Source organism: Falco naumanni, chromosome 4 (genome assembly GCF_017639655.2).
Source record: "Falco naumanni isolate bFalNau1 chromosome 4, bFalNau1.pat, whole genome shotgun sequence".
NCBI classification, from domain to species: Eukaryota; Metazoa; Chordata; class Aves; order Falconiformes; family Falconidae; genus Falco; species Falco naumanni.
The window spans coordinates 111,879,471-111,906,499 of record NC_054057.1 but is presented as its reverse complement, the minus strand read 5'-3'; the positions used below and the strand labels follow the sequence as shown (position 1 = coordinate 111,906,499).

The 27,029-nt window shown below is 52.0% G+C and overlaps 1 protein-coding gene and 1 long non-coding RNA gene across 7 annotated transcripts in view; both read left to right on the top strand.

Moving 5' to 3' along the window:
* The window catches only part of DAG1 (dystroglycan 1), a 54,201-nt gene extending 27,836 nt beyond the window's left edge, over positions 1 to 26,365 (top strand). For 5 of the 6 annotated variants that reach the window (XM_040591547.1, XM_040591549.1, XM_040591551.1 and 2 more), the window contains 2 exons: positions 8,986 to 9,395; positions 22,801 to 26,365. In XM_040591547.1, coding sequence (XP_040447481.1) covers positions 9,114 to 9,395; positions 22,801 to 25,209 — 2,691 coding nt within the window. In that variant the 5' untranslated portion in view covers positions 8,986 to 9,113 and the 3' untranslated portion in view covers positions 25,210 to 26,365. Of the gene's footprint in view, positions 1 to 817; positions 928 to 8,985; positions 9,396 to 22,800 lie in introns of those variants that run through there. The other variant, XM_040591548.1, reaches the window with a different exon arrangement.
* On the top strand, positions 9,795 to 15,502 carry LOC121087004. The gene is made up of 2 exons (XR_005827495.1): positions 9,795 to 11,847; positions 15,232 to 15,502. It is a non-coding gene; the product is annotated as an uncharacterized LOC121087004 (long non-coding RNA).
* Positions 26,366 to 27,029: the final 664 nt, after the last annotated feature.

Below are 27,029 nucleotides of genomic sequence, written 5' to 3'. Positions count from 1 at the left end.
CGAGGGTCTTACATCTTCTACATCCAATGTTTCTAGCAGTTAGTGCCCCTCAAATCTGAGTGCACTGTCATGGGGACGGGTCTGCTGCCTTGTGTATGCTTAACAGAGATAACTCTTTTGTGGTCTAAATTAAAATTACTGTAATTTTTCAGAGTGATGCTTTGGTCTCATCTCTGTTGACTGCCTCTCTCCGCTGCCTGCCCTGCCACCTCTGCCAGCCTGGGTGTCCTCTGTCCCAGGGTCTCCCACAGGATGGCTTCTGCTAAAATGCTTTTCTGTTATGCCATGTTCTTATTTTCAGAATTAACATCAAACAGCAAGATACAAAGCTTTCCTTACAAAAGAGACATTTAGAGTCAAAAATACATATTTTATCGTGGTGCCTTGAGTTCTGGCTTTTACTAAATCTTGGAAACTGATAAAGCGTTTGTGTGCATATATATATACATGCCAGTTGTGTTTATCTTCAAAATATGCATTTTTCTGGGATTTGTACGGAAGGAGCTCTTAGTGCCATATTACTGGTTTTTTTTTCTTTTAACCTTTTGTAGTTTAATTTCCTGCAGATTTTAGTACTAGCTTTGTCTTACATTCCTTTAAACACAAAATTAAGTATCGGGATTTTTACACTCTCTTGCTCTGTTTCCAGACAAAAGCAGGAGTTACAAGTAGAATTTTTAGGGGCTTTCTCTCAGCTGGCTACACACTGGAAGCCCAAGCGAAGCCACAGCTATTAAAGTGCATGCCCTTAGGCAGACAGACCCTTGCTCTGCCCTGCTACAGCTGTATATTTAGCCTATATGCCCTTTCCAATAACAGCCGGGAGAAGATGCCTGGAGAGGAATGCAAGTCATCATTTCCCTGAATGCTGTCCCGGGATCCTGCTATCTGTCACGAAGTGCTGCTGGAGCCAGAAACGCTGCCTTGGTAACTCTGCCTTCTATAAATTGTCCCGTCCCACCCTTGAGTCTTGGGAAAACTCATTTTGTCTGGGTTTGAGCCTGGTTCAGGTTAGCTTGGCTTCTTGTTCTTTTATTAGAAGAGTGTGGGCTCTTGTTCCCCATCGCCCTTGTGCCTCAGTGCATTCCACTTTGTTCTCTCCCAGCTTCCTTCAGGAAGGATCCACTTTATTATACCTTTGATGATCCCCATCACCTTTCTCCGCCAGCTGTCCCTTGAGATGGGGCTCGCTCACAGGATGCAAGCAGTGTGGGGCAGCACTGGTGAAGCTGTCCCCCTGCTTTGGCTTGTTGGTGGGTGTTTATACCCTAATTTGCTTGCTGGCAGCAGCTGGGAAAATGGCAGTTCTACCTGGCTGCGATGTTTGTAATTACAGGGAAAAAAATTATCTGAGGCCTTCTAAATATTTGGGAAGATAATATCTGAGCTTCCTTTCAACTGAATGCACTTGAAGATACGATCTGCGTTGGCTGTCTGGGAATAACAAAGTGGGAGGAAAAGATTGATTGTGGTTGCTGAAACTTTCATCAAAGAGTCAGAAGTCTTGCCTAGCCAAAATCTGCAGCTGCTGGTCACTGCTGCGGGTCAGGCGCAGTGGCCATTTGAGGCATGGCTCAAGCACAGGGTAAGTGGCGCACATGGGCTGCAACGGGCCACTCAAGCAGGATTGACAGGCTGGGGGGGACATCCATATGGTCTTCCAGCAAATGTGTCAGATCAGTGTGCACGTGCAGAGTCGAGCGGTGCTGGTGAGTACCATACTCATCCCCTCCTGCCTCCCCCCAGGTTGCAGGAGGCTGGGGAAGGTGCTTGTCCTCAGAAGTCTTATTGCTGCAACTTGCAGAGGGAGCGTACTCTGCAGGGAACGAAAAATACGCTTTGTGTCCAGCTGGCGGAAGGGGTCTGGTGTCCTTTCTGCTGCTGCTTTGCAGGACCCTTGCCCATACCTCTACAGGAGTGCCCCTGGCTGGGGGTTCGGGGGGCTGCTTCCTCTTCTGCACAGCTCTTGCTGGAGGGAGGGCTACCAGGAGCATATCCTCAGTGCTTACCTTTTCCAGGGCAAGAAATCTTCCCAGGAGCAGAGTTCCCCCAGCTGGGAAGGGCGGTATAGTGGCCCAGCTTCTGGACAGACAGATGCGATACAGAGGGAGGGAAAGGGAAATTCTGCTTTTTACATCTTTTCTCTCTATCTCGGAGCTGCTCCCTGTGTTCCCTCTGCAGGAAGTGTCAGGGATCACGTGTCCTGATGAACACAAAACCTGTGTGGTGTCTTGAGTGGTCCAGCTTCCCTTAGCTGCGCACTCAGCACTCTGCTGTCTTGTCAGTCGGAGCAGGGACATCAGCCAGCATCTCTGGTCCCAGGCTGGGGGAGAACCACGAGCAGATTTTCTTGGCCAAGGGGAGGCATGAGGTACAAATGAGCGGGCTGTGGGAAGGTTTCATCCCTTCTTGGTGGCACAAAACGGTAGTTTTCAAACAAAAGGTAATGGAAGACGGTAGAAACCTTCCTCTTAGCTACAGGAAAGTTGAATATCTTGGTGCTTACTCTAGCAGAATAAAAATCGCTGCGAGGTGTCGATTGCTGTGACCACTTCCCATACAAGCTTCACAAAGCTGCTTGTGGCATGTGTGGCTGGAAGCAACAAGTCAGTGGCAGTTCACAGCAGAGTTCCTCATCAGCAGGAGGGTGCTGCTTGTTTCCCTGCCCAGCACACGTTTTTAGCACTGCTGTTTTGGGTTGGTTTGGGTTTGGGGTTTTTTTTCCCTTAGATTATTTTTCAGCGTCAGGGTTTCCTGTTACTGACACCGGATGCGCTGGAGACGAGCAACGCAGAAATACAAGAAGGGACGATACTGAAAAAAGCATCTTTTTTTGTGCGAATGTCCTTTGAACTAGGTGTAGATTCTGTTGGACATTTAACTTGGTGACAATACAAGGTGGGCATAGCTGTAGAAGAGCGTGTTGAAGTGCAAGTTTAGGGCAAAGGATCAAGTACAGCTTGGTTTGTACCTCCTGGGCTGGTGGTGTCTAGGGTGGCAGGCTAACTGATGGCAAGTTGTCAACTAGCTGCAGGGGGCAGAAGGGTGGAGGGGACTCCTGGGGCTTCAGGAGCACTGATAGGGGCTCTCCACTAAGGCAGCATTCTCTTGCAGTCTGATCTCTGATGCTGAGCTGCTGCTACTTTGGTTTTGATTTATGCGTGGCTATAAGCAGGCAGCTGTGATTGCAGGGTTAAGCCAAAAACTTCTGAATTGACTTGTCTTTAGAGAGACATCCAGCCTCATTGTAAAGCCACCATCCCCGTAGAAGCCTGGTCAGCGCCGTGCGGGACAGGATGCCGTTGCTCCAAGCAGAGCTGGGTGGGGAGCTGTGGCTGCTGGCGGATCTTCCTTCCTCTGCCTTGCCTGTTCCCTCGCAGCAGCCGCGTGCTGGTTAGTCTGTGATGAATGCTCCTCGGTGCAGTTGCCTTCTTGTACATCCCTTTCCACAGCTCATCCCACACGTGCAGCAGCGTCTGGAGCCTGGGTCATCTGCGAACATAAATGGCTAAAGGCGTTGAGGTTGGAAATAACCCCCAGAGTAATTTACAGCACATTCCTGTAGCTCACAACGTGGGCCGTTGGAGGGGCTGCTGCCTTTGTTTCAGGGTACGTCCGGAGCTGGGCAAGTGTGGAAACTCTTACTGTTTCCTGAATTTCACGCTCCAGAGTGTTCTTTGTGCATATAACGTGTCAAGCTTGCAGACTGGCATGCTCTTAGTCTCGAGGAGACTATGTTAGCTCGTGAACTCCGTGGTGGGCCGCTCTGCCCGGACACGCTGCCTCAGAGCCGTTTCTCCCTCCTGCCCCCCTTCCCAGACTCCTTTAGCACAGTGCAGACATGCACGGAGCACCAGCCGCCTCTGCCTGGGCTGTGCTGCCAGGCTGGCACCGTCGGTGCCTGCTGTCGTGTTTTGGACCGGGGAGCACGTACGGCAGAGTGCCATCTTTGTGTGCCTGGCCAGTGGCGCTGGATTTCATCATTCCTCCTGCTTGCTGCCTTGACACGCAGACGGGCGGTAGCTGATGGGACTTGCCCAGAGATCCTCCTGTGGAAACACGCACAAGAGATCTTTGCAGAGACAATAGCTCCCTTCTGGAAAGTTGCACTGGCCCTCTTCAGCCAAGTCTGAGTTTGCTGCCTTGTAGAAAGGCCACTTGTTTAATGCTTCCTATAATGAGGGTATTGGTAAATAAGCAGTCAGGTAAGTGGGGTCCCTTGTAACTCTCCTAAATGCCTCCTTACCTGGCGTGGAGAATTGCACGGCAGTTACTTGAGCTTTCTGCATGTTAGACTCGGTGGCATTAATATGCCGCCAGTGATTAATTACCGCAGCCCAGTGATGTGATTGTGTGCTTGAGCAATTGGATTAGGTGCAGCTGGACGGAGACTTCACTTTCACTGGTTCTTGCTGAAGTGGTGGTGTCATTGCCACAGAGGAAGAGGGATTTCTAGGGCAGCCTCACTCCTGCTGCTGGGATGCTTCCCCTGCTGCTGTAGTGGGCAGAAGGAAAGGTCTCTGCGAAGATAAGTGGCTGGGAGCAGCCACTGTGTCCTGCTCCCGGTCCTTCCTTTCAGTCCCATCTGTTGTCCGCACTGTTCTGCATTCCTGAATAATGAAGGTAGAGCATGTCCTTAACGTGTCAGTGGGCCTTGTAGCTGCATGGAGAAGGAGCAAGCTCCGGCATTGACTTGACAAGTCAGCACCATATCAAGCGCAGCATCATATCAACATCACCAAGCAGGCCCAGTTCTGTGTCTCTGAGATAGGGGGTTTGGCACTGGAGATCAGGCATCAACGTTGGCACGTGCACCGAGCACTAGGGCTGAAGCAGATGTTGATACTGACTTTGATGTTTCATCCAACGCTCTGGAGGCTCAAACTTGAGACCAAAAGAACTCTCTCAGAAGCAGGAGGATAAAGAGCAAGTCTGTTCTTTCAGAAGATCAGACAGAATGAAACATCCTGAAATTCGAGACTAACCTGAACCTTTGTGTTTGTTCTGTGAAACTGGGCAGTACGGATCCTGTTGGAAGAAGGAGCACTGTGCCATGTAGAGAAGCTGGGGTGGTCTAGCCTTCCCTCGTAACTTGAAAGTGCCGAGTCAGTCGTCCCTACAGCCTGATGCTTCCCAGAGATCAGCAGAAGGCCACTTGCAGAATGCCATCTGCATTTGGGTTTTGGCCCTGCATTTTTGAATTTGTGGGAAACTGTGTGAAGTGGTTTTGCTCCTGGAGAGCTCCAGCTCTGTGCCACTCACACTGCTCATGGACACTGATCTGGAACACCCTGCACGCAACTGGAGCGATGTCTCAAACAAGCAAGTGTGGCGTTTGCCCATGGTGGTACCATGTGAAATGGTGTGGGCTCTTGAACTTGACAGAGGCACCACAAAAAAAAAAACTTGACAAAGGCAGGTCCCGGTGCTTGTTCCAGCCTTGCTGCAGGTCATGCTCACTGTTCTACAGCTGCGTCAAGACCTGCAGTGCTGGTGGGCTTGCTGAGCAGGACTGCTGGCTTTGGGCAGAGGACGTCCTGTCCCCAAAAGCGTTCTGTGTTGCACGTCCACATGGACCTCAGCACTACGGGGCAATGCCTTGTTCCAGCTATCTGTAGAGCTGTGCCACCCTGCCTTTCCTCCTTAGCACACAGTGTAAAAGGCTGGCACTGTTTCAGCTTCTGTCAATTGTTTGGAGAGGTGGAGCTGTGTTAAGAAAAAAAATTTTTTTGGGTGGTGGTGCAAGTTTGTTCTCAGCTTTTCTGTTTGTTTTTTGTTATCAGCTACTGAATTCTTCCTATAACCTCCTGTGTGCCCTGCTTCCATCCGCTCAGACTGTTCTACTGTAGTTCCCCAAAAATGAAATCTGAATTTGTGTAACCTGCGAGTATCACATGAGATCTTAACGGCCAGTGCATGAGTTGCTTGGCTGAGGGGCACGTATCAGGTGGGCAGTGTTTGTTGCCTGCTCTGATAACTTTCTGAAATGGGGGATGACTTCATCTTCCTCTCCTGCTCACCACAGATATCAAGAACCGGCTCCTTTCTGCCCAAATACTCGTCTCCATCCAACAAAACCGCCCCAGGCCAGATCACGTCATTTGGCTGAGCAACACAGAGCTGCACCGCGCTTGTGCACATGCTCCACTGCAGCCATGGCATGCCAGGGGTAGGGGCTGGCCTGAAGACATGGTGCTGAACCTCTCCAGGTGTCTTCACAGCTCTGTGCCTCTGTCCACAGGGTGTCTGCGTGTCTGGTTGTCTGCGCTGTATCTCCTCTGCTCAGGTGTGGAGGTTCAGCACAGCTGTGGGAGGCAGCCATGCTTCCATGCTGATAGCATCTCGGCCCCGCAGCAGCGCTGGGTTCTGCTGCTGCTGCCGCCGCATTCCTGCCCTGGCTGCAAGTCTCTGATCCTGCCTGTACTTGCTGTGCGCGTTTGCTTTCTAGGGCCCCACACGGCAGGACTTTCCAACGAGCAGGCTTCAGAAGTAGCTTATGGGAAAGGTGTCATCACTGCAGTGTCCGTACCCCAGGCTCCATGGAGCGTGAAGGTTCTGGTTCTTTCTGCTTTTTTAAGGCACTGTGAAGAGATGAGAGTCCCCCAGTTTCCCGCTGTGATGACTGGTGGCCATCTCAGGACCTCTTGCAGATGTCTGCTCCATCTCTCATGTAGCTCATCCACACAGCCTGTTGGATATTTTCCACTAGACATTTACTGTGGTAGTTGTCTACTTGCTGGGGTGACTCTAGATTCATCCAAAAATCAATTGGCGTGTGTCAGATCCTCCTCTGACTATGCAGGGGGCTGGTAGGAATGTGCCCTGTAGAAGTTCTGTCCATGCAGGGAGCTGGTAGGAGAGATGTGCCCTGCAGGAAGTGTGACTTGTCCTTACCTGCCCAGCCACTTCATCTTTCTTCATGATAACCTCTAGAGAAGCAGCTCAGGTGACTCCCTCCAGGTGAAGACCACCATGTGCTCAGCTGCCTTTGGGAAGAGCCTGGCCTTTGCTTCCCTGTCGTTCAGTCTGGTGTATTCCTGTCCCAGCTGATGCAGGCAGTTGGACGGACAAAAGCAGCAGGGGAATGGGCTTTCTTCTGGTGCTGGCATCCCACACCAACCATTCTCCCATCTGTCTTGTGGTTCCCAGCAACGTTATCCTGCCTCTGCTGTCTCTTGCCTCTCACTTGAGGCAGATTCTCCACAACTGACAGCAGTCAGATCAGATATCCGCCTCGTGGATGCTGTAGCCAGAGGTTATTGCGTTTGGCTCGTAATTTCCTCTACCCACGGCCCTCTTTGCTCGCTGCCACTGTGCTTGCTGGCCCATTACTTCGGGATGGGAGGCGTCAGCCCCTCTGCACGAGCAGTTTATTGTGAAAATGCCCATCAAGGGGTGAGGATGTGCAAGCTCCTGCACACTGCCTCTCAGCTTCTCTAGAGCGCAGGTTTTGGGGTGAGCAGCCAAGTCTTACCCCTCCTGTTCTTCCTGGAGCCCGCTGTGGTAACCTTGGGCTTGGTGGCCTGTGGGGACAGGCCCTCCACCTGCCTCTGCGAGTCCGTGGTGGGCAATACGTGCTTGCCTGGCCACAGCACGGTAGGTCAGCTGGTCCTGCCGTTGTGCTGCCCCCGGAGCTCTGCAAGGGCAAGAAGCCAGTGGGATTTCCCTTCCCCCCTGGTCTGGCTCCAGGGTCTCCTGGGACAGCCTGACGCGCGTCACACGACACAGCTGGAACAGGCTGAAATAAATGGGAGCTGTGCTCAGAGGACTGGGAGCCGGTGGTTAGAAGTCGGGCTGGGTTTCCTCTGGTAATTTGGAGCCACTTCTCTCTCAGCCTGGAAAGAAGGAGTTTGCTCAAGACATGAGTGTGTGGCCCCGAGGGAGCCCAGTCCCGTGTGCTCTGGGGGCTGAGCAGCACCCGCTGGCTCTGTGCATCTGTCCGCCAGCCCTGCATAACCCGCTGGCCTGGCTCGCCACCACAGGTTAGAGGCCCCGCTGTGCTACTGGCAGAGATGCCAGAGCGGGCGGTGTGGCTTCCCCCAGCATCCCAAACAGCTCTGTCCTCTTTCCTGATCCCACTTGCTGTCCTGCAGCCGGGCTGCGAAGAGGAACATGGGGCCACATACAGATCCGTGGTGCGGCTGTGCCACAGCTGAATGCAGCCTGGAGGGAGAAGTGAAGGAAATAACGCACCAAAGGAACAGAGAAGCGAACGGAGAACTGTGATCCAGGGGACCAAAGAGGGTGGGGATGGGGAGGAAGCAAGTGAAAGAAGAAAACGACAAAGTGAGGGAGAAGTGGAGATGTTTCTTGGTGGGGTGTGGGGACGGGCGAGCTGGGCGAGCAGGAGGGAGCTGGGCGGCAGGTAGCGGTGTGGGGCACGCTACACGCATACTTGGTCCAGCCTGATCTTGGGGCGTGTATTGCTGGCCCCCAAGTCAAGTCTAAACACACTAATACCAAAAGCTGGAACTGAGAGGAGACTTGGCTTGAAAGCCAGGCTGCTCATGGGTCGGAGGAGCAGAAGTATCTGTCGTGCATCAAGCTGTCAAGATGGTAGCTTTGAAGTACTGAAGGTTTCTTGGGACCTTCATACTGGGTTAACTGGCTTTTAAATCCACTGATGCCCCAGCCTGGCTTCAGCTTGCCTTTAAATGTCACCTATTACCACTGCGCGCTGCCCCATCTCCCTGCCTGTGGCTGTCTTGGGACGTTGTGGCTCCAGAGCAGCAGAAACGTGGTTATGTACGTGGAAAAGCAGGAGGATCTTCTTTCTCTAGAGATGCTGTGCATCAGAAGAGGAGTTAAGAACGTCTTGCTCTCTTTAATGGCAGTGGTAGCTCTTCCAGTTAAATCAAAAAGCTGAAACGGAGAAGGTAGTGTGGCAGGTAGCCCTCTGTCCTTTGCAAGGAGGTCAGTGTGTGTTAGCTGGCTGGTTTGGCTGTCGTAATTAATGTGCTGACTGGGTTTCCTATGTTTAACCAGGTTCCCAAGACTCCTAGGATGAGGCTGCTGTGAAGGACTGGTGGATCCCCTGCCTGCGCTGCAGTGCCCGCAGATTCCCTGTGACCCCCTTTCTGGCTGGAGCGCTGTCACCGAGGCTGCCGAGAAGAATGACTGTTGGATGCCTACTGCAGCCCCCTTTCCTGGGGAGGACTTGGCTCCCCGTGCTGCTGCTGGCGGCCTCTGCTCACTGCCACTGGCCCAGCGAGCCGGCAGAAGTTGTTCGGGACTGGGAAAGCCAGCTGGAGGCCTCCATGCACTCTGTGCTCTCAGATCTCCGGGAGACTGTGCCGGCTGTGGTGGGCATACCAGACAGCTCTGCAGTGGTGGGACGCTTCTTCAGAGTCTCCATCCCCACAGATTTAATTGCTTCCAATGGAGAAATTGTCCAGGTGAGAAATGCCGCTCCATGAGGGTCATTTTTAGTTATATTCTTGTAGGAGTTGAGCTAGTCACCCCACTAACAGGCTGGGTCGTGAGGGTTGCTGCGAAGCAGCCTTAAGGTTTTGTAGAACTGTAGGAGGAGAAGGTTTTTTTTTTAAAAAAAATAAAGTTCTCACCTCATTGTAAAGTTCCTTTCCTCTATAACGAAGAGAGGAGACTTCTCTGGGATGACCGATTGGGTTTATTGGCTGTGTTTAAACTGTGAGATACTCTGAACGTACCCATTGTTCCAGGGGCATAAGGAGATGTTGCTTCTGGATCTGTGGAGCCCCGGATTCCCTGGAACTGCTGCTCTGAGGCTCAGGGAGTTTGCTTTGCTGTGGTAACAAAACACTGCTAGACAAAAAGACCTTGTTCTGCCAGCAGGGTTCTGGGCTGCCTTTGACACAGTCTCTCCTGACCTCATCCCAAAGTCCTCTTGGGAAAGATGAGAGGCTTTCTCTTTATCTGACTTATTCTCATGCCACCGGCACAGTAGACATCTAAAAACTGAGTTTTGGAATTGGTCCTGAGCGCAAGAAAGTGTCAGAATAGCCCAGAGGAGAGTAAGCACACTGCTGGATGCATGCTTGCTCATCTTTAGTCCTTTGCTGGGAGTGTGCTGAGAAGTTGTCTTCTCAGCATCTCCTTGCTTGGATCATGTGGAGTTCAGAAAATTCTGTTCTTAAAAAACAAAATTACTGTCCAATCTTGGGAATCTCTTCCAAAGAGCTAAACTGAAATATAGTTTTAAAAATCTGTTTTTAGAAAAATTATAAAAAGACAACCTTCTGGTGTGTCTCAGAAGATCAGAGGGAGATGGGGAGCAAGTCAGGAGAAAGCCTGACATCTCAGCTTCTCCTTGAAGGAGGTTTGTTTTAGCTCTGTGCACTGTCACACAATTATCTCAATCCAGAGACGTGATCTTGCTGGCTCCAGCGAGGGCGCTGGGACCGCGATGTGCCAGTGGTAGGCAGGAAATCTGAAGAATGCATCTGTTACCAACAGGCGGTCAGATGGGGAGGAGGGGAGCAGTGGGTGAGCCCCTGGCTAGAGGACTCGGAGAAGGAGACAGGCTGGTTTCAGAGCAAAGGCTGTGACATTTAATTGACTGTGGCCAAGGAGACTGGCTTGGACCCGAGGCAGTGGTGCCTGCCCTGCTTTAACCACAGCCTGTTTTCTGAGCACGGGGCACCTGTACAGCACTGGGCTGGGAGAGCCCAGGTGGGTACGGTGAGCCCAAGATCTTGTGTTTGGGAAGTGATAACTTTGGTTTGGGATTTTGCGTCGGAGTGGCTCATTGTGGTGTTGTCTAATAGCTACTTTGATGGCAAGAATAATTTTCAGGTTTTGTATAACACTGCAGCTTTCTCAGTCTCCTTTTCCTGGCACAAAAATCATCTGTAATTGCTCTAGTAGCTGCGGGAAAATCCTGATGGATTATTTCCACCCCAGCTGATAGCTTCGAACAGTACCTCTGCCACTTTGGTGTTGAGGCATGTTTGTGAACCAACAGCTGCTTGAAGAACCTCAGATGGACTGGGCTGGAGCAGGACCCAACAGTTGCTGGTTGTGTGTAGTTCAGCAAATGCTGGGAGCAATTTTCACGCTCGTCCGTGGGCTTGCCCCAAGTACATGTTGCATCTGTTTGCCTTGAAATTGATTTTAGAAGTGCAGCAGGCTCTATGGCACTGGTTAGCAGCCTCACGTAGCTGGTGTATCTGGAATGTCTCTCCCTTGCAGAGAAAGTGTGTTGGCTGCAGAGCACAGCCAGCCTTTGTTATGGGGATTTGGTTCCTGGCTAGCGAGAACTGAGAACTGCGTAGGCAACTTTGGGTGCTAGGGTGCATTTTTGTTTTACGGGAAAGTTTCAGGGCAAGTTGCTCTGGTCTTTTTCTCATGCCTTGCATTTCTCAGCAGGAGCAGTAAGAGGGTAATACTTCTGGACCTTGCTAACTGATGTGCTTAAACCCTAATAAGAAAGAATAAGGGCTGTGGCCTTTGAGGTGAAACAGTGGGTCAGTTTACAGTGAGATGTGGCTGCCTGTACTTAGTCCCCTTACATTTTGAAGAAATCAGCTATAATTTTATTTTTTTAACAAAAAAAAAAAAAGGTTGACAGTTGATGTCCCCAAACTCCCAGGAGCTTCCCATCTGGAGCTTGAAGAAGGTGTGATTCCCTCATTTCTAGATAATTCCTGCTGATTATCTCGGTTTGTTATCATGGTGGGGATCGCCTTGAAGCTGCTTCTCAGATCCTCTCCTTGCTTGTTAGCAGATTCCAGCTGGCTGTAGACAAAATACTTTTCTCTGCAAACTTGGTTGTGGGATGGAAACAACGCCAGGCATCTGCAGCATGGCGGAGGAGTGCCTCGCAGGCACGCACCCCTGCACAGATATGTGGGCTCTGTGCGTAATCAGGTATGTGCTCCTGGGAGCAGTCACCAGTGTTTCCCTGCCACCCCCAAGCTGCTTAAGAACAGGTGAGATTTCATAGTCAAGTACAAAAGCAAGTTTATTCTAATGCACTCAAGCTGCAAAGGTGGGCGCATAGAAAGAAGTAAAAAAACTACCTCGTGTCTTAATTTCAGCATCTCGTTTCCATGTTGCTCAGAGCCAGCTGCCAGCAAGGCTTTGTGGCTGCTGTAACTCATCGCTGGCAGTTAGAAACCCCCTTCCCCTGTGCCTTGTCTTAATGTCTAAGGCATTAATGTGTCCTCTGAAGGACAGCTGCAGCTTGCAGGTATTTCAGCTGTTGAATTTGGTGGCAGTTCGCTCCAGATGCTGTCCTCTAGCTTTCTCACTACAGCAAAGCTTCTCACTGCGAGATTGCTCTCCTGCTGTCTGAAGGTGTCTCGAAATGAGAACTCTTTGCTGCACCTTGATAAAAGGGTTAACAGCAGCTTGGCACCTTGCAGCCCTTCCTGACACATTTGACACCAAAACCTTTGCTTTTTCACAAGAGTGGAGTTAAAACATCCAGTCTGCACATACCGTGCAACCCCCTTGCCGTGCAGGCAGGTAGTGCGAGGGTGTGCGGGTTCCCGCTGGCTGGGAGCAGGATAACCATGGGCACTGGTGCTGGTACCCTCAGCATGATCAGTCATTGCCCCGTTTCCACTGGAGACTGTGTGGAGTGACCCATTACCTTTCAGCTGTGTCCTGTTGTTGAGCAGATCACACTCAGGCCAATGACCTGGTGGATTTCCTGTTCCTGCCGCTTCCATTTGATGCTGCTCCAGAATTTGGCTGCTCTGATTAAAAATGCAGCTTCTAGCCTAAATTTGGAGATGGCTAGAAATATTTATATGTGCTGCCCTTTAGCTTAAATCGATTCTACCTTCATAATATTTACTTCCTTTATGTATTTATAAGTGACAGGCGTATTCCCCTGTTTTGATTTTATTAGGTTAAGCAAGCCAGCCTCTGTAGTCTTTTTCATAAAACAAGCTCTCTTTTCCTCTCATCTTTGCAGCTGTCTTCTGCACCTCTTCCAGCTTGAGTTTATTTTTCTTATGTTTGCATGACCACAGCTGTACAAAATAATCTAGATGAAACTTTACCAGAGCCTTGTATAAAGGCATCAAAACTTCCTTTTCTCTTCTATAAATAACCTTATTTGATATATCTTACAATCATTTGTTTTTCCATATCTGCTTTGCTTTGGCTCAGACGTCTTGCCATCAGCTGGAATATCCAGGTCTGTAGTTTTTTCTGCTTCCAGTTGTTGAGGTCCCAGAAGGCATTAGGTGAGGAGCACAACTGTTGATTTTGCAGTGAGGTCTGCTAGTCCTGTCTCTAAGGCTGTCCCGTTTTTTTCTTGTATGAAAACCTTAGTGTCCCATTGCTGTCCAGGTGATGATGCAAGCAATCAGGTGAAGACAGTGGCACTAATGCTGACTCTGTCCATCCACATTTGGGATGGTGGCTGTTGCAGTAAGTGTGGTGCTCTGCTCACCACACTGGTGATGATACCCTGCCACAAAATGGGAAAGCTGACACTGGCCTTAGTCCATGAAAGAAAACCCACACAAAGCGGGGCATTTATGTGGTGATTGCCTCCGTCCTGCATGCAGGATGTTGATCTGACTTGGTGCAGAAACTGCTGTAGAAAGCATCTGGTGTCTCCCCAGACATCAGAGTGAAGGTTTCCTGACTCTGAGCTGTGGGCTAGAGGCTGCGATGGTGTTTCTCTGTGCTGGGTGCAGTAAACAGGAGACACCTGGGTTGCAAATGCCTCTCCAGAAACACCGGGCACTGCCCATGGGTCTGAGTATTAAATACAGTCACAAAGTGGTGTGGCTGTGGCAGTACCTGCATTTTTCCCTTTGTGATGCAGGGATAAATCCAGTTCCCTCTAATAAAGTGTATCCACAAGGTATTTGAAGCCTTGCACAGTCCGATATCCTAAATGCGTACACCTACAGTACACAAAGACATGCAGTTTAATGGCTTTTGTGTAAAGGTGGGTCTATAAAGTATGCTGGAAGGAGAGAAACTTCTGGTGTACGCTGCTTCTCAAGGCACATCCTGTGCGAGCAGGTGATTTGCTGTGTCTTCCTTGAAGATAACGTAAAGTTGCTGATCTGCCTTCATCCTGCTAGCCTACATCCTTCATCCTACCTTCAGGCATGGGAGGGATCCCACGGGGCAGATCTGCTGTACGTTCGATAGCTGGTGCTAAGGAGAAGCTCTCAGGTGAACACAGTTTATGTTCTTGGCTGTGTCTTGACTCCTGATTATTTTTAGTTTTGGAGTGCACAGTCTCACCAAGGCTTTGTTGGGATGACAGATAAAACACATAGTGGAGGCCCCAAGAAGCTGTTGCTGTACGCAAACAGAGCTGGTGGCAAAATGATTAGAACAACTAAATCAACTCACATAGCTGATTTATGCGGCGCAGCTATGCAGCGGGTTTCTGGGGTTATCAAAGCATTGGATATTAATCTCTATGGAAAGGAGTCTTGCTTTCCAAGCAGGAGCCTGGTTTTCCAATAGCTGTTCTATTTGCCATCTGTTGAAGAGGCTTTTATTGAACAGCTTTACTCTCATCAGACTTTGGGGACCTTGTTTGATAAAGAGGATCCATGGGGATTGGGTTGCAGGAGTCCTGACGTTGAGTACCTGCTGTCAGGGCTGTGCTGCACGTCTCAGCCCTGCTCCGACCCTGAAGCAAAGGGCTGGATGTCAGCAACCAGCCTGCAGTGCCAGGACACACTCAGTTTCAGGGAGGAAAACCACAAATACTGAATTATTTTTTTTTTTTTCTCTTGAAGTGATCCTTATTTCAGAGAGTTTTAACTGAACGTGAATTTTATTAAACGGTCATTTCTCAAAGGAGGAAGACAAAGCAAAGAACACTCCTGAGGGGCTGTGTCATCAAGTTGGGTATCTTAAAAGGCTCTGTGTCAGAGGATTTAGGCTTTACCTCGTCCCTGGGGTCCCCGGGTTTTTTGGACTTGGGCTAACCAGAAGTTGTAGCAACAGCCACTGTTTACAGGGGAGTGTGTGGGGATAAATGGCAGCGCCTGGAACAGGTCCAGGCAAAGGACAACTTGGGCAGGGCTCTGCTTCCTGCCGTGCTGCAACCTTAGCGATAAGATGAGCTGATAAAATTTCTGCTGGGGGGCTGAGGGGGGCCTCTTCTCTTTTTCCTCCAGCGAGACAGTCAGGGAATTTGGCATTTTCAGTACACACTTAGTAACAAGCTCTGAATTCGGAGAAGTGGAAAATGTGACTCAGTCTAATTATAAACTAGCTTTTCAGATGGACTGGGAAGTTCCTTGTTTTGTCCTGCTCTTACAGGTTGTTGCTCTGAGCGTCCGGGGAGACTGAGGAATGCAGTGATAAGGAGAATCCTGCGAAGGAGCTGACCTGAGGTTGCAGGATCCGGTTTGCCTTTCCTTGCCACACTTGAATGCCAGCTTTCCAGCAATCTGCTGATGGCAGGAATAAATTGCCGGGGTTGGTTAACTGTGCGGCGGCAGCACTAAACCCCCAGCACTTGGCATCCCTGCTGTGTGGTATTTTTGCTTCCCTTTGGCCTTTCACTTATTAAAAAGTCACGCTGAAAGAAGAGCCCGACTGAACTTTTTTTTTTTAAGCTGTTTGAGGCTTTCCCTGCCCCACACTCACCCCCTAAACAAGGGAGAAAGCGGGGTGTGGGCAGCCCGCGCTGACCCCAGCCCTGGCGCGGGTGGGCTGCGCCTTCCCGCTCCAACAATAAGGCTAAACAAATCCTTCCAAGCTGCTTGCATGGACCGATGAAAGGAGGATTTCTTGGGACACTCAATGTTTTGTAGTGACCTCCCAGTGAAACAGCTGTTGTGTTCCCTTGCCCAGGCAGAGTGGGATGCTGAATAGTGCCCTTATAGCGCAAACAGAGGCGCATCTGGAAAAGAAGCCGTCATGGTAGGAGTATGCGAGGATGGCATGCGCTGGGCGTAGCCGCTCAGCCTGTGCCGCTGCGAAGCCATTTTACCCATCCTGAAGAAGTTGGTGACACAAAGCACTGCTCTTTGGGCAGGCAGGCTGTGTCAGTGCAGCACAGCCCTGTGCTTGCATCTGCAAAGGAGCAGGGCTGCTTTCTGCGCGTGAGGCTTCGCTTGCCCGTTTAATGGCTGGAAAATGCGGATTAGCAGCAGACATGTAAACTTCTCATTTGTATTTTCACAAGCACGTAAAAGTAGAGCAGCTGCTTCAAGTAGCTTTGCCGCCTGGTCCTTCAGGGACTGAAATCTGAACTTGGAAGTTGAGGGCCAGGACCTGTGATACAGCCTCTGCAGCCTTGTTCTCCCTTAGCTTTCTGAGTTGAAAGGTTTGATTTTTCTAAGGCAAACAGCTCCGGTGCACGGAGACACGTAGGAAGAACTTTGCAGGGCTTTCACTGGGACCAGCCAAAATGTGGAGTTAGTTTAACTGTCCTGACCTACCCTGTGCACAAAGGAAGCACCAATTACCGGCTGTTCCCGTATAGCTTTTGGTCTCTGAACAGAGGTGGTGAGCTCCTGCTGGTAATGAAGGCTTAGGTCACCAAGGCTGATGTACTTCTCGGAGCCAGCGAAGTCTCTGGGCTGTTTTTAGACTTTCAGGGGCAGATGCATCTGCAGGAAATGTCCTGGAGCAGCTTGTTTCTGTCTGTGAGTTCCTGCCCCTTTCGTCCAAGGCACGCAGCAGCTCAGAAGAGCACTGTCTGCTGAGGATACCCAAAAGCTCTGGCAGGTATCATGATTCCCTCTGTGGGGATGCACATGTGCTGCAATTCCTTTCTGCTCACGATGCCAAGTAAATGTGACTTTCCTTTCTTCAGACTGAGCTTTCCTATAGCACAGCACTGTGCAGTGGCACTGTACCTGTGCCCAGTGAGCAGAAGGCTCTGAGAGGTGCCCATCCTCCTTCCACCACTGTTTTCTGGGCCTTGTATTTCTAGACAAGACCTGTCTGATGGCCTAGTTTGCAGTTCTGATGTATTTGAGGAAAGAAGGGGGGATGCAAGACCGAAGGCTCCGTCTCGCATCATCTCTGTTGCAAGCCTCCCTGTCAGGGCTGTTCCTTGGAGTCAAAGACTTACAGCTGTCGTGGTCTGAGGGTTGTCCAGCTCCTGCCTTGAGCCATCGTGTCCCCTGACCAGTGCAGCAGCCTCTGTTGCTGCAGGGCTTGGCTGGCACAGTGGTGCCCGGAGAGCTTGGCTGCATGCACACCCCACGCTTGTGGTCAGTGGAGAAGAGGGGTGCACCCGGTGGACCCACAGGCAGAGCCCCCCTCCCAAAACAAGGACTCTGTCCTCTGACTCAGAGCCTGCAGGGCCCCTGTTCTCATCGCTTCTCTTGGCTCCAGGTAGGCTGTGCCGGCGCCACTAATCACTACAGTGCCCGTGGTTCCAGCAGCACTGGGGCAGATCTGAAACCGGTGTCTCTGCCATCATTTGTTTGGCCTGTGCAGGACAAGGCAGCCCGAAAATCCGCTGGGCCATGTATCTGGTTCAGGGCTGAGACTGCCGGTTGCTTCTGCTGACAAAACCGCCTGGTGCTGCTGCATTAGCAGGGGGTTAAGATGAAGCTTGGGCTTAGGCAAACAGCTTAGGTTTGACTCTTTCTCTGCAGTTATATTTGCATTTGAATGACATTTGAATTTCCATTTTCTTTCCCCTGCCCGCTGGTTAATTGCTTGCAGAAGCCTGAGCGCTGCAGACTGGGTTTGACACCGGTTAGGTCAGTTAGCTTGAGCAGAGTTCAGCTTGCCTTCTGTTCGGATGTAGAGAGGGCTCAGCCAGGGTATTTTTCATCATTGGCCACGTGTGTTGGGGTAATGCTGAAGGAGCAACCCGGGAGGGGAGTCCGTGTCATACACTAAATTGTCATCAGTAATTATACTGCAGATGAAATCCCTGGCATGAGGTCTGTCTCGGCAACAGCTGGACACAGGGAGGGGAAGGGAGTAGTGGGGATCTGGCAGAGCTGCAGCAGTATCCGTGCTCACCCCTGCTCAAAAGGCATCAGGGATGGTTTTGAGACTGATTTGAAAGGGTGCAGGAAGGAGCAGAGTCCCTGGCTGCTGCTGCTGCTGCTGCCCACAGGAAGGTCTGGCAGCGAAGTGTGGGGAGATCCTGCCAGATACCTCCAGGGCTAGGGGGATTTTGTAGTGGTGTGCCAAAAGGAGACAGATCCTGCAGTACCTGTCTGCTGGCAAAGCACTCAGTGCCCTTTGGGAGGGTTCATCGGGGGCCGGGGGAGGAGGATGAAGGCTTGGAGGATGAGAGGGCACTCATGTAGGCAAGAATCTGGGGTTTGCCTGAATTCCCTTGGAAGCAGCAGTTTTGCTCGTTTGCTTATCTTTGTCTTGTTGGCTACAGGGCCTTAAGATCTAAGTTTGAAAAAACAAATCAAACCAAACTATCTTCTTTCATGAGCTGACTGCTCTTGGCTGGCCTAAAAATAACAGGCCGTGTATATCTGAAAGGACTTTGTGAACAAGGTCTTCAAAACCAGCCAGACCACTGTATGTATTTAAAATTGCAAACATGGCTAATTTTTTTAATGGTCTTCAATACACTGCCAGGCTTGTGTCATCTTTAGCTGATAAGCATTAATTTACAATTTTGTCAAATAATAGGAAGACAAAGATAGCCTTTTCCTTTTTTTTTTTTTTTTTCTTGAGCAACGGAAGAGTTATTTTGAAACCAGACCCTTGAGGGAAATGGCAGGGCTTTAAGGCTGATACTTACTGCGTACATAGAAAACCGGGAAACTTTTTACATGAAAACTAGAGATCCCAAATCATTAACTATGTGTAGCCTTAACAAATACCCTCTTTGAAGCAATGTTTGAAAGAAACATGGCTAGGACAGAGTCCAGGGCTGCTCCCTGTTCCCAGTTTCACGCCACCACGAACACAGCAGCGACCGTGACCAGGGCAGACCCATGCCGAGGGCTCTGCGGGTTAGTGTTGATTTAGGAACAAGTATTTTTATTCAGCCCGATAACTGCTTTGATTATCTACTCTAATGTGCTGGGCTCTTCCTTTGTCACAAGAGCATGGGTGCATTCTGCTGCCAGGGCAGTAGCAGTGGTTGAAGCAGAGCCGTGGCATTGAACGCCTGTGACTTGTTGCTTCCCCAAAGGTTTCTCAGGGGAGACACAGGCATCTTCATGGGTTTCATAGGCATAATACACATAAACGTAGTTTTCTTAATAACCTCTTGCAGAACCCTTAGAAACAGTCCACATCTCGCAGGAGAATACAGCTGAACTAGCTCAGCTCTTTTTAAATCAAGTTTAAGTGGGTTTATAAATGTTTTGCAACTGTCACATCCCTGCTAGAACAAGTTGGCCCAGTAGGCAATTGCCTGGCCTGTTTTTGTTTTTCGGGAGAGCCTAGTTTTCAGTGTGAGTGTGTCTAGCTGCAGTTTCGTTTTCTAGCGTGGGCCCTTAAGAACATGAGTTCGCATGTTAAACTGTAGGTTCCAATGGTTTTCCAAGCAGAAATATTCAGACTGGCCTGTGCCTCCCTCACCGTCCTTTTCGCACGTGGGGCTGGCCAGCTTTCCTGGGCGACTTGGCTGTCAAACGTAGGAACACACATGATTGAAGAGAGAATCAACTCGTGACATGAGATTAAAGGTAACGCTTGGTGTATGTCTGCTCCTCAAGTCACGCGCCGTGCCCGGGGAGGAGGGAGCAGCAGGAAAGCTCTGTACAGTGGGATCCTGTAATTAAGGGCTTGTGCAGAGTGCACAGAAGGGAAGGATTTGTTCCAAGTGTAGCCTGAAATTACACATTCAGCATGCATTTAACCACTCACTATTAAAGTTTTTATTCTTCTTGATTGTGTAAGCCTCAATAATACTGTGGCTTTGTCCTGGCTCCTTATGTTTCTGTTCCTAATGGGCACGCAGCCCTGCCCTTCCTCCCAGTGGGCAGGTTAGTGGCTAATTTTGGCACAAGGGAATAGGGTGGCACCATCCAGCTCGTGCTAATGTAAACGCTGGATTGCACTGGGCATTGTCCTGGCATCTCAGTTTTTAGAGAGTGTGATGAAATTACACGGGTTTTGGGTTTGGGTTTTTTTGTTTGGGTTTTTTTTCTTTTTTTTTTTAAAGAAGCACAAGTGCAGGTCAGCCCTTCTTCAGGCTGCGCAGCAGACCCTGCCTTTGTTCTCTCTTTGCAGAAGAGATGCCAAGGAAGGACAATTTGGGCCTTTGTTCCCGCAGGAGGGGGGAGGCTCCCCTGCGCCTGTCTCAGGTGGAGAGCTGCTTTTCCTTCGGGCTGGCGGGTAAAAGTGGCTTCTGATCTTGCTGCAGGGGGTGGCAAGCAGCAGCCCTGCCTAAACCCACTGTTTGCTGCCAGGCGTGTGGGTAAAGAGCAGCACCAAGTGGAAGGACATTCATGTGTCAGTGCCTCGGTGCAGGTGGGATGTGGCGGGGTTCAGGGGCTCTGGGTCAGCTTTCTCCAGCTGGTGTTTAAGCAGGAATCGTAACTAAACGCTGGGCTAACAGCTTTAAACTCTGCTGTATAAACGATACCCAGCGCATGTCTCGTGATGTGCTCTCCTGCTTGTCCAGGCTGGCCGAAAGCAGAGCTGGTCCTTCACGGAGGAGAGGAATGAGGGTGTTGCCTGTGCGATCATGGCCGAAACCTCTGCAGCTCTTGCACAAAAGCTTTCTCAAGCTGCTCTCACCAGAAGGCTTTGGGGTCCTATGTTAGTTATCCTTGTAGAGCTGTGCGTCCAGGCCCTTCAGTGTGCTCAGACCCGTGGGGGGGGTGAAGTCTGTGAGCTTCAGCATGCTGCCTGAGCCCTGCCTGCAGCTGCGGGGCTGGGAGAGGCACCCAGCACCCACGGGCTGCCCAGCCCTGCAGCACCAGGCATCGCTCCTCGCCTGTCCATCGCAGGGGCTTTCCCCAGCAGGACCTGCAGGTGGGCAGCTCTGGTGAGCCCAGCCCCGTCCCTGCACCCGCTGCTGGATGCAGGGGCACTCCTGCCGGGCAGGTTTCCTTGCGAAGCTCCTCACTCAGCTTTGTGTTTGGATGAATTATGAAATATGTATGAGCTTTACAGAACTGCAGAGTAACCAAAGCTCCCTTTCGGGAGGAGAGCTGGAGTGCGGCTCTGTGCTGGACTGCAGCACGTCCAGAGCATTGACCAGGCTGCTAAATGTGGCCCTGTGGGCCCCAAGATTACCTGTTTCCTCGGAGTGTGTAGCAGAGATTCCTCTGGCAAGCTCTGGAAAGCCCAGGCAGGGCACTTTGCAAACGCCTCCGAGCCCAGGAGGTGGGAACGCTCAAGTTACTCACCCTGGGGTACCTACAGCCCTGGGAAATGTCATAGCCCGTCACCGAGCTGGCAGTGTCACCCCTTCCACCGTGCAGCCCAAGTGGTTCCACTGTGCCTTGCAATCAGCAAACGGCTGTAGCGCAGACAGACAGACAGACATCGGCTGCTGGGAAGGGGGGTTTGGAGGTTTGCATCCACCCTCAGCTACACCCAGAGCAGGAGGCAGGAGACCCCTGCATTCTGGCACGTGTGGCTTTCCCCTGCACAGGGTGGGGAGCACCTTGGTGAGGTGTCAGCTGTGTTGGTGACGTGTTGGAGAGAACCAGGGTCTTTGCATGAGTAAAATGGCCAGGAGACCTGCAGGGTCTGGACTTGGGCTGGCTGGGAAAGTGACCCAAAGCTGGAGGAGGAGGGTGGGCTCAGAAAGGCACGGATGGATAAACTGGAACGAGGAGGGAGCCAGTGAGGTTACTGCAGGCTCGCTCCTCCTCTGGAGCATATAGAAATCCCATCGCTGCGTGTCTTGCCCCTGCTGTTGGGCCGCGCGGTTTGAATGGGAGGCTTGTGCTCTTGGCCCACGCTTCGCTGATCTGCGCCACAAGTCAGGTAAAGGAGGGGAAAAAAAAAAGCGTTGCCGTTGACCTAAAAGAGGTAGTAAATAATACGCTGGAGTCCTGAGGTACCTACGGCCTGGGCCAAAGCCACCCCTTGTTCGTAGCCTGCAGAAGCACGTTATTATATGAAAGTGCAATCCTTCGTTTTAAGCTAACTGGGCATAAAGCTAGGCTGGCACACCGTCCGGTGTGATGTCCAGCAGTGCCCCAGCCCACGCGCCGTGTCCCTGCCTGCTCGTGCTGGCCATCATGGTGCTGTGCTGACCGGGTGTCAGGTTTGCTCTCCTCCTTCGTCCCCAGCTTGCCATTCTTCAGGCAGTGCAGGAGGATGCCGTGTTTTAAGCAGCTGCATAGCTCCAAGGTTTGCTGCTGCTTGTTGAGAGCTGGTGTGCCCGAGCTGGGCAGGGGACCCTGAGCCATGGTTTGCCAGCTTCTGGTCCCTTCGGCTCAGCCTGGCTGCTGCGGGATGAAGCTGAAAGTTATCAGAGAAAACCTCTGTTCTGCTGAGCTGCTGGAGTGGTGGGCTTGCAGGGTGTGATCAGGTGAGGAAAGGAGCGATGGCAGGGATAGGAGAGGAAGGAGTGAGAAGAGGAGAGCTGCTGGATCAGCTCTGCTGTATGGTAACTTCACCCTCAGCTTTGTAGCTGTCCCCAAGACCTGAACTCCCCTTCTGCCCTCAGAGAAGATGCACCACTTGTGCTTAGTACTTGCACAGCAAGTGCTGGAGAGCTACCGCCTGGCAGGCAAGGGATCCGGGCAGGATTTTGTCACCTCCTGTGGCTCCTGAAGCCCTCTGGAACCAGTGCACGCTGCAGAGCTCATCCTTGCCACCACGTGGAGGATGAGACGCAGGCTGCCCCACTCTGGCCAGGATGTTCCTGCCCCAGTTGTTGTGCTTCAGAATGTTTTCTCTAATTCTTTAAATTGTTGCTGCTAGAAACTGTCCTAATGCTGTATTTCTAAAAGCACCTTCTGGTTTTTTGTTTGGTAGATCTCCGAAGCTGGGAAGGACTCCTTGCCTTCTTGGTTACACTGGAACACAGACAGCAGCTCCCTGGAAGGGCTGCCCCTTGAGACGGACAAGGGTGTCCACTACATCTCGGTGACCACATTGCAGCCCTTCCCCAACGGGAGCTACGTGCCACAGACCGCAAACGTCTTCTCCATTGAGGTTCACCAAGAAGACCACAACGAGCCTCAGTCGGTGCGACTGGCTGTCCAAGACACGGGTGACACAGCGCCGTTTGTGTGCAGCTCGGAAGAGCCAGTCACTATCCTGACTGTCATTTTGGATGCCGACTTGACAAAAATGACACCAAAGCAGAGGATTGAACTCTTAAATAGAATGAGAAGCTTCTCAGAGGTGGAACTTCATAACATGAAGTTGGTTCCTGTTGTAAATAACAGACTCTTTGACATGTCGGCCTTCATGGCTGGGCCAGGAAATGCAAAGAAGGTGGTGGAAAACGGGGCCTTACTCTCGTGGAAACTGGGATGTTCTCTGAGCCAAAACAGTGTCCCCAACATCAGCAAGGTGGAGGCTCCAGCTAAGGAAGGAACCATGTCTGCCCGCCTTGGCTACCCTGTTGTTGGCTGGCACATTGCTAACAAGAAACCTCACCTCCCAAAGAGGATGCGGCGGCAGATCAACGCCACCCCTACGCCTTTGACTGCCATTGGGCCACCCACTACTGCCGCGCAAGAGCCACCGACCAGGATCGTCCCCACCCCGACATCGCCCGCCATTGCGCCTCCCACAGAGACAACGGCACCCCCCGTCCGGGAGCCCATACCACTCCCGAGGAAGCCTACAGTCACCATCAGAACAAGAGGCCCCATCGTCCAGACACCCACGCTGGGACCGATCCAGCCAACCAGGGTAGCAGAAGGCCCTGGCACGGCCTCCGTGCCAATTCGCCCTACAATGCCCGGGTACGTAGAGCCCACAGCAGTGATCACACCACCCACCACTACCACCAAGAAACCGAGAGTCTCCACTCTGAAGCCAGCCACGCCATCTACAACGGATTCCTCCACGGCGACCACGCGAAGGCCTACTCGAAGACCCAAAACACCCCGTCCAACGAAGCCTCCCAGCACAACCAGGTCCCCCATCTCCAAGCTGACAACAGCCTCCCCACCGACCCGTGTACGCACCACAGCTAGTGGGATCCCCCGGCCCTGGGAGCCAAATGAGCCACCCAAGCTGACAAACCACATCGACAGGGTCGACGCATGGGAGGGCACTTACTTTGAGGTTAAAATACCATCAGATACCTTCTATGACAAGGAAGATACCACCACTGACAAACTGCAGCTGACCTTGAAGCTGAAGGAGCAGCAGATGATAGAGGAGAATTCGTGGGTGCAGTTCAACAGCACCAGCCAGCTCATGTACGGCATGCCAGACCACAACCACATCGGGAAGCACGAGTACTTCATGTATGCAACTGACAAAGGCGGGCTTTTTGCTGTGGATGCTTTCGAAATCCATGTCCACAAACGCCCACACGGGGACAAGTCTCCAGTGAAGTTCAAGGCCAGGCTGGAAGGGGACCACAACGCGGTGGTGAATGACATCAATAAGAAGATCATGCTGGTGAAGAAGCTGGCTCTGGCATTCGGCGACAGGAACAGCAGCACCATCACGGTGCAGGGCATCACCAAAGGCTCCATTGTAGTGGAGTGGACAAACAACACACTGCCCCTGGAGCCCTGCCCCCGGGAGCAGATCCGGACTTTGAGCAAAAAAATTGCGGATGACTCTGGCGGGCCGAGCCCAGCTTTCTCCAATGTCTTGCAGCCCGAGTTCAAGCCTCTAAATGTGTCGGTGGTCGGCTCCGGCAGCTGCAGGCACATCCAGTTCATCCCTGTGACAAAGGATGGACGGGTGATCTCAGAGGCGACGCCGACAGTGGCAGCTGGAAAAGACCCCGAGAAGAGCAGCGAGGATGACGTGTACCTGCACACTGTCATCCCTGCCGTGGTGGTGGCCGCCATCCTCCTCGTGGCTGGCATCATCGCCATGATCTGCTACCGCAAGAAGAGGAAAGGGAAGCTGACCATCGAAGACCAGGCCACCTTCATAAAGAAGGGAGTGCCCATCATCTTCGCCGATGAGCTGGATGACTCCAAGCCTCCACCATCCTCCAGCATGCCCCTCATCCTCCAGGAGGAGAAAGCCCCACTGCCCCCCCCAGAGTACCCCAACCAGAGCATGCCAGAGACCACGCCGCTCAACCAGGACACCATTGGGGAGTACACGCCGCTGCGGGACGAGGACCCCAATGCGCCACCCTACCAGCCTCCGCCCCCCTTCACCGCACCCATGGAGGGGAAAGGCTCCCGCCCGAAGAACATGACCCCGTACAGGTCTCCGCCACCCTACGTCCCCCCTTAATGAACGGGAGGCTCTCGGGGGAGAAGGGGCCTCCAGCTCCACACCAGTGCTGTCTGTGGGCCGGCAGCCCCCTCGCCAGCCGGGAACCCGAAACCTTAGCCCGCTCCCCAGCGGCCCTCTCCGGCTGTGCCTGCCACACAGGAGCACTCGTGGGACTTGGGGGGACACTTGTTTTATTTTTGCCTAACAAGCTTTGGTTTTATTTTATTCATAGAAAAAATTCTCGGCTCAAACACGCCTTCCCGCCGGCTGGGCTTTTGGCCGGGGCCGGGGCCGGGGTGGCGGGCAGGGAGGGGGGACGGGACGGGACGGGACGGGTCGGGTCGGGAGGAGCAGGCAGCACTGGGGTAGCACTCTGGGTCCTCCGCTGTTTGCCTTTAACACTAACTGTACTGTTTTTTCTATTCACGTGTGTCTAGCTACAGGACGTAACATGAAAGGTAGCCTAAAAATAATTAAATTCAAGGGACTTTCTGAAGTCGATGTTTTAAGTTTTTACATTTAATCTGCTGTTTACCTAAACTGGGATGTGTAGTTTTGGGGAGGAGGAGGGCAGCACAGTGCTGCAAGTGAGCTCCAGGGCTGTTGATTCAGGGCTGTTGAGGGGGAGGCCCTCGAGGACAGCCAGCCTCATCTTCTTCCTCCTCCTCCTCTGGGGCATCAGCTTCTTGGTTCAGGGTTTGATTCTTTTATTATTGTTTTTTTTAAGCAAAGATATCCTATTTTTCTCACGCATCATAAAATAGTCATCAGTTGAGTCAGACTGGCTTGGGGTACTGATGGCTAAGTGCGGGGGCAGCTGCCCGCACCTCGGGGTGCAGCGCTGTGCTGGGGCAGCTCACAGGAGGGTGAGCCAGGTCCTGTGCCACAACAGTTCCTCTGCTTCCCGGTGAGCGCCAGAGTCAGGGTGGCCTTCTTTTCAGCAAAATCCCTTCCCCGCGAGGTGTTTCAGCAGTGGTGGGCTGTTTGTAGCGTGGTGCCGTCTCTCTGCCTCAGCTCCTCCGTGAGAGCAGTGCAGGGATGGCCTCGCCAGTCCAGGCCGCACATCTCCTCCTGGCTGCTCCATGCCTGGATGCTGTTGGAAAAGATTAAAAGTTTAAAAAATAAATAAAGAAAAGAAAAAAAAAGAAAAAAAAAAGAAAAAAAGCGCCAAGAATAGTTAATAGTCAAAATCAGTAAACTCTCAAATCTAATTTTTTACTAAATTTTTGATACATCCTCCAATTGTTTTATTAAAAAAAGACTTAAAAACCGGTGTACCGCTGCCAGCAGTTTGTACGAGCTTAACTTCCGAGTGCCAGCTGCCAGGGACCCACTGCCCTGCTGGGGCCCAGCTCGTCTGAGCCGTGGGGCCACCCCTGGCTGCCTGCTGCCCCTTGGCTGCCTCTTCCTTTAGTTCATAGATGTTATTTTTCTCTCCTTCGTGCTAAATCATTTCAAGTGTGGATCCACTTTGTGTTTTCCCTGAGCATTCTTTTAAGGGTCTGTGTGGGAGGAGAAATAACTCCTGTGCGGCAGTGGCGGGGGGCCCCGTGCACCCCAGGGCCATGCCCATCCCCTCCCGGGGGGGCTGGCATGCTGCCGCGCTGGGTGAGCAGCTGGGGAGGCCGGGGCCGTGGCCAGAGCCGAGCGGCTGGGTAGGCCGGAGCCCTGCCGCTGCCGGGGGCTGTCCCCGGGGCCCGCCGTGAGCGAGGCGGGTGTGCCGGCGGGTGCTCGCCGCCCTCGGCGTGGCGGGGGCGGTTTCCGCGCTGCGCAAGGACACGACACCCCGCGCGCTCCCCTACAGCCCCGCCTCCAGCGCCGCGGCGGGCCCGGCCGGG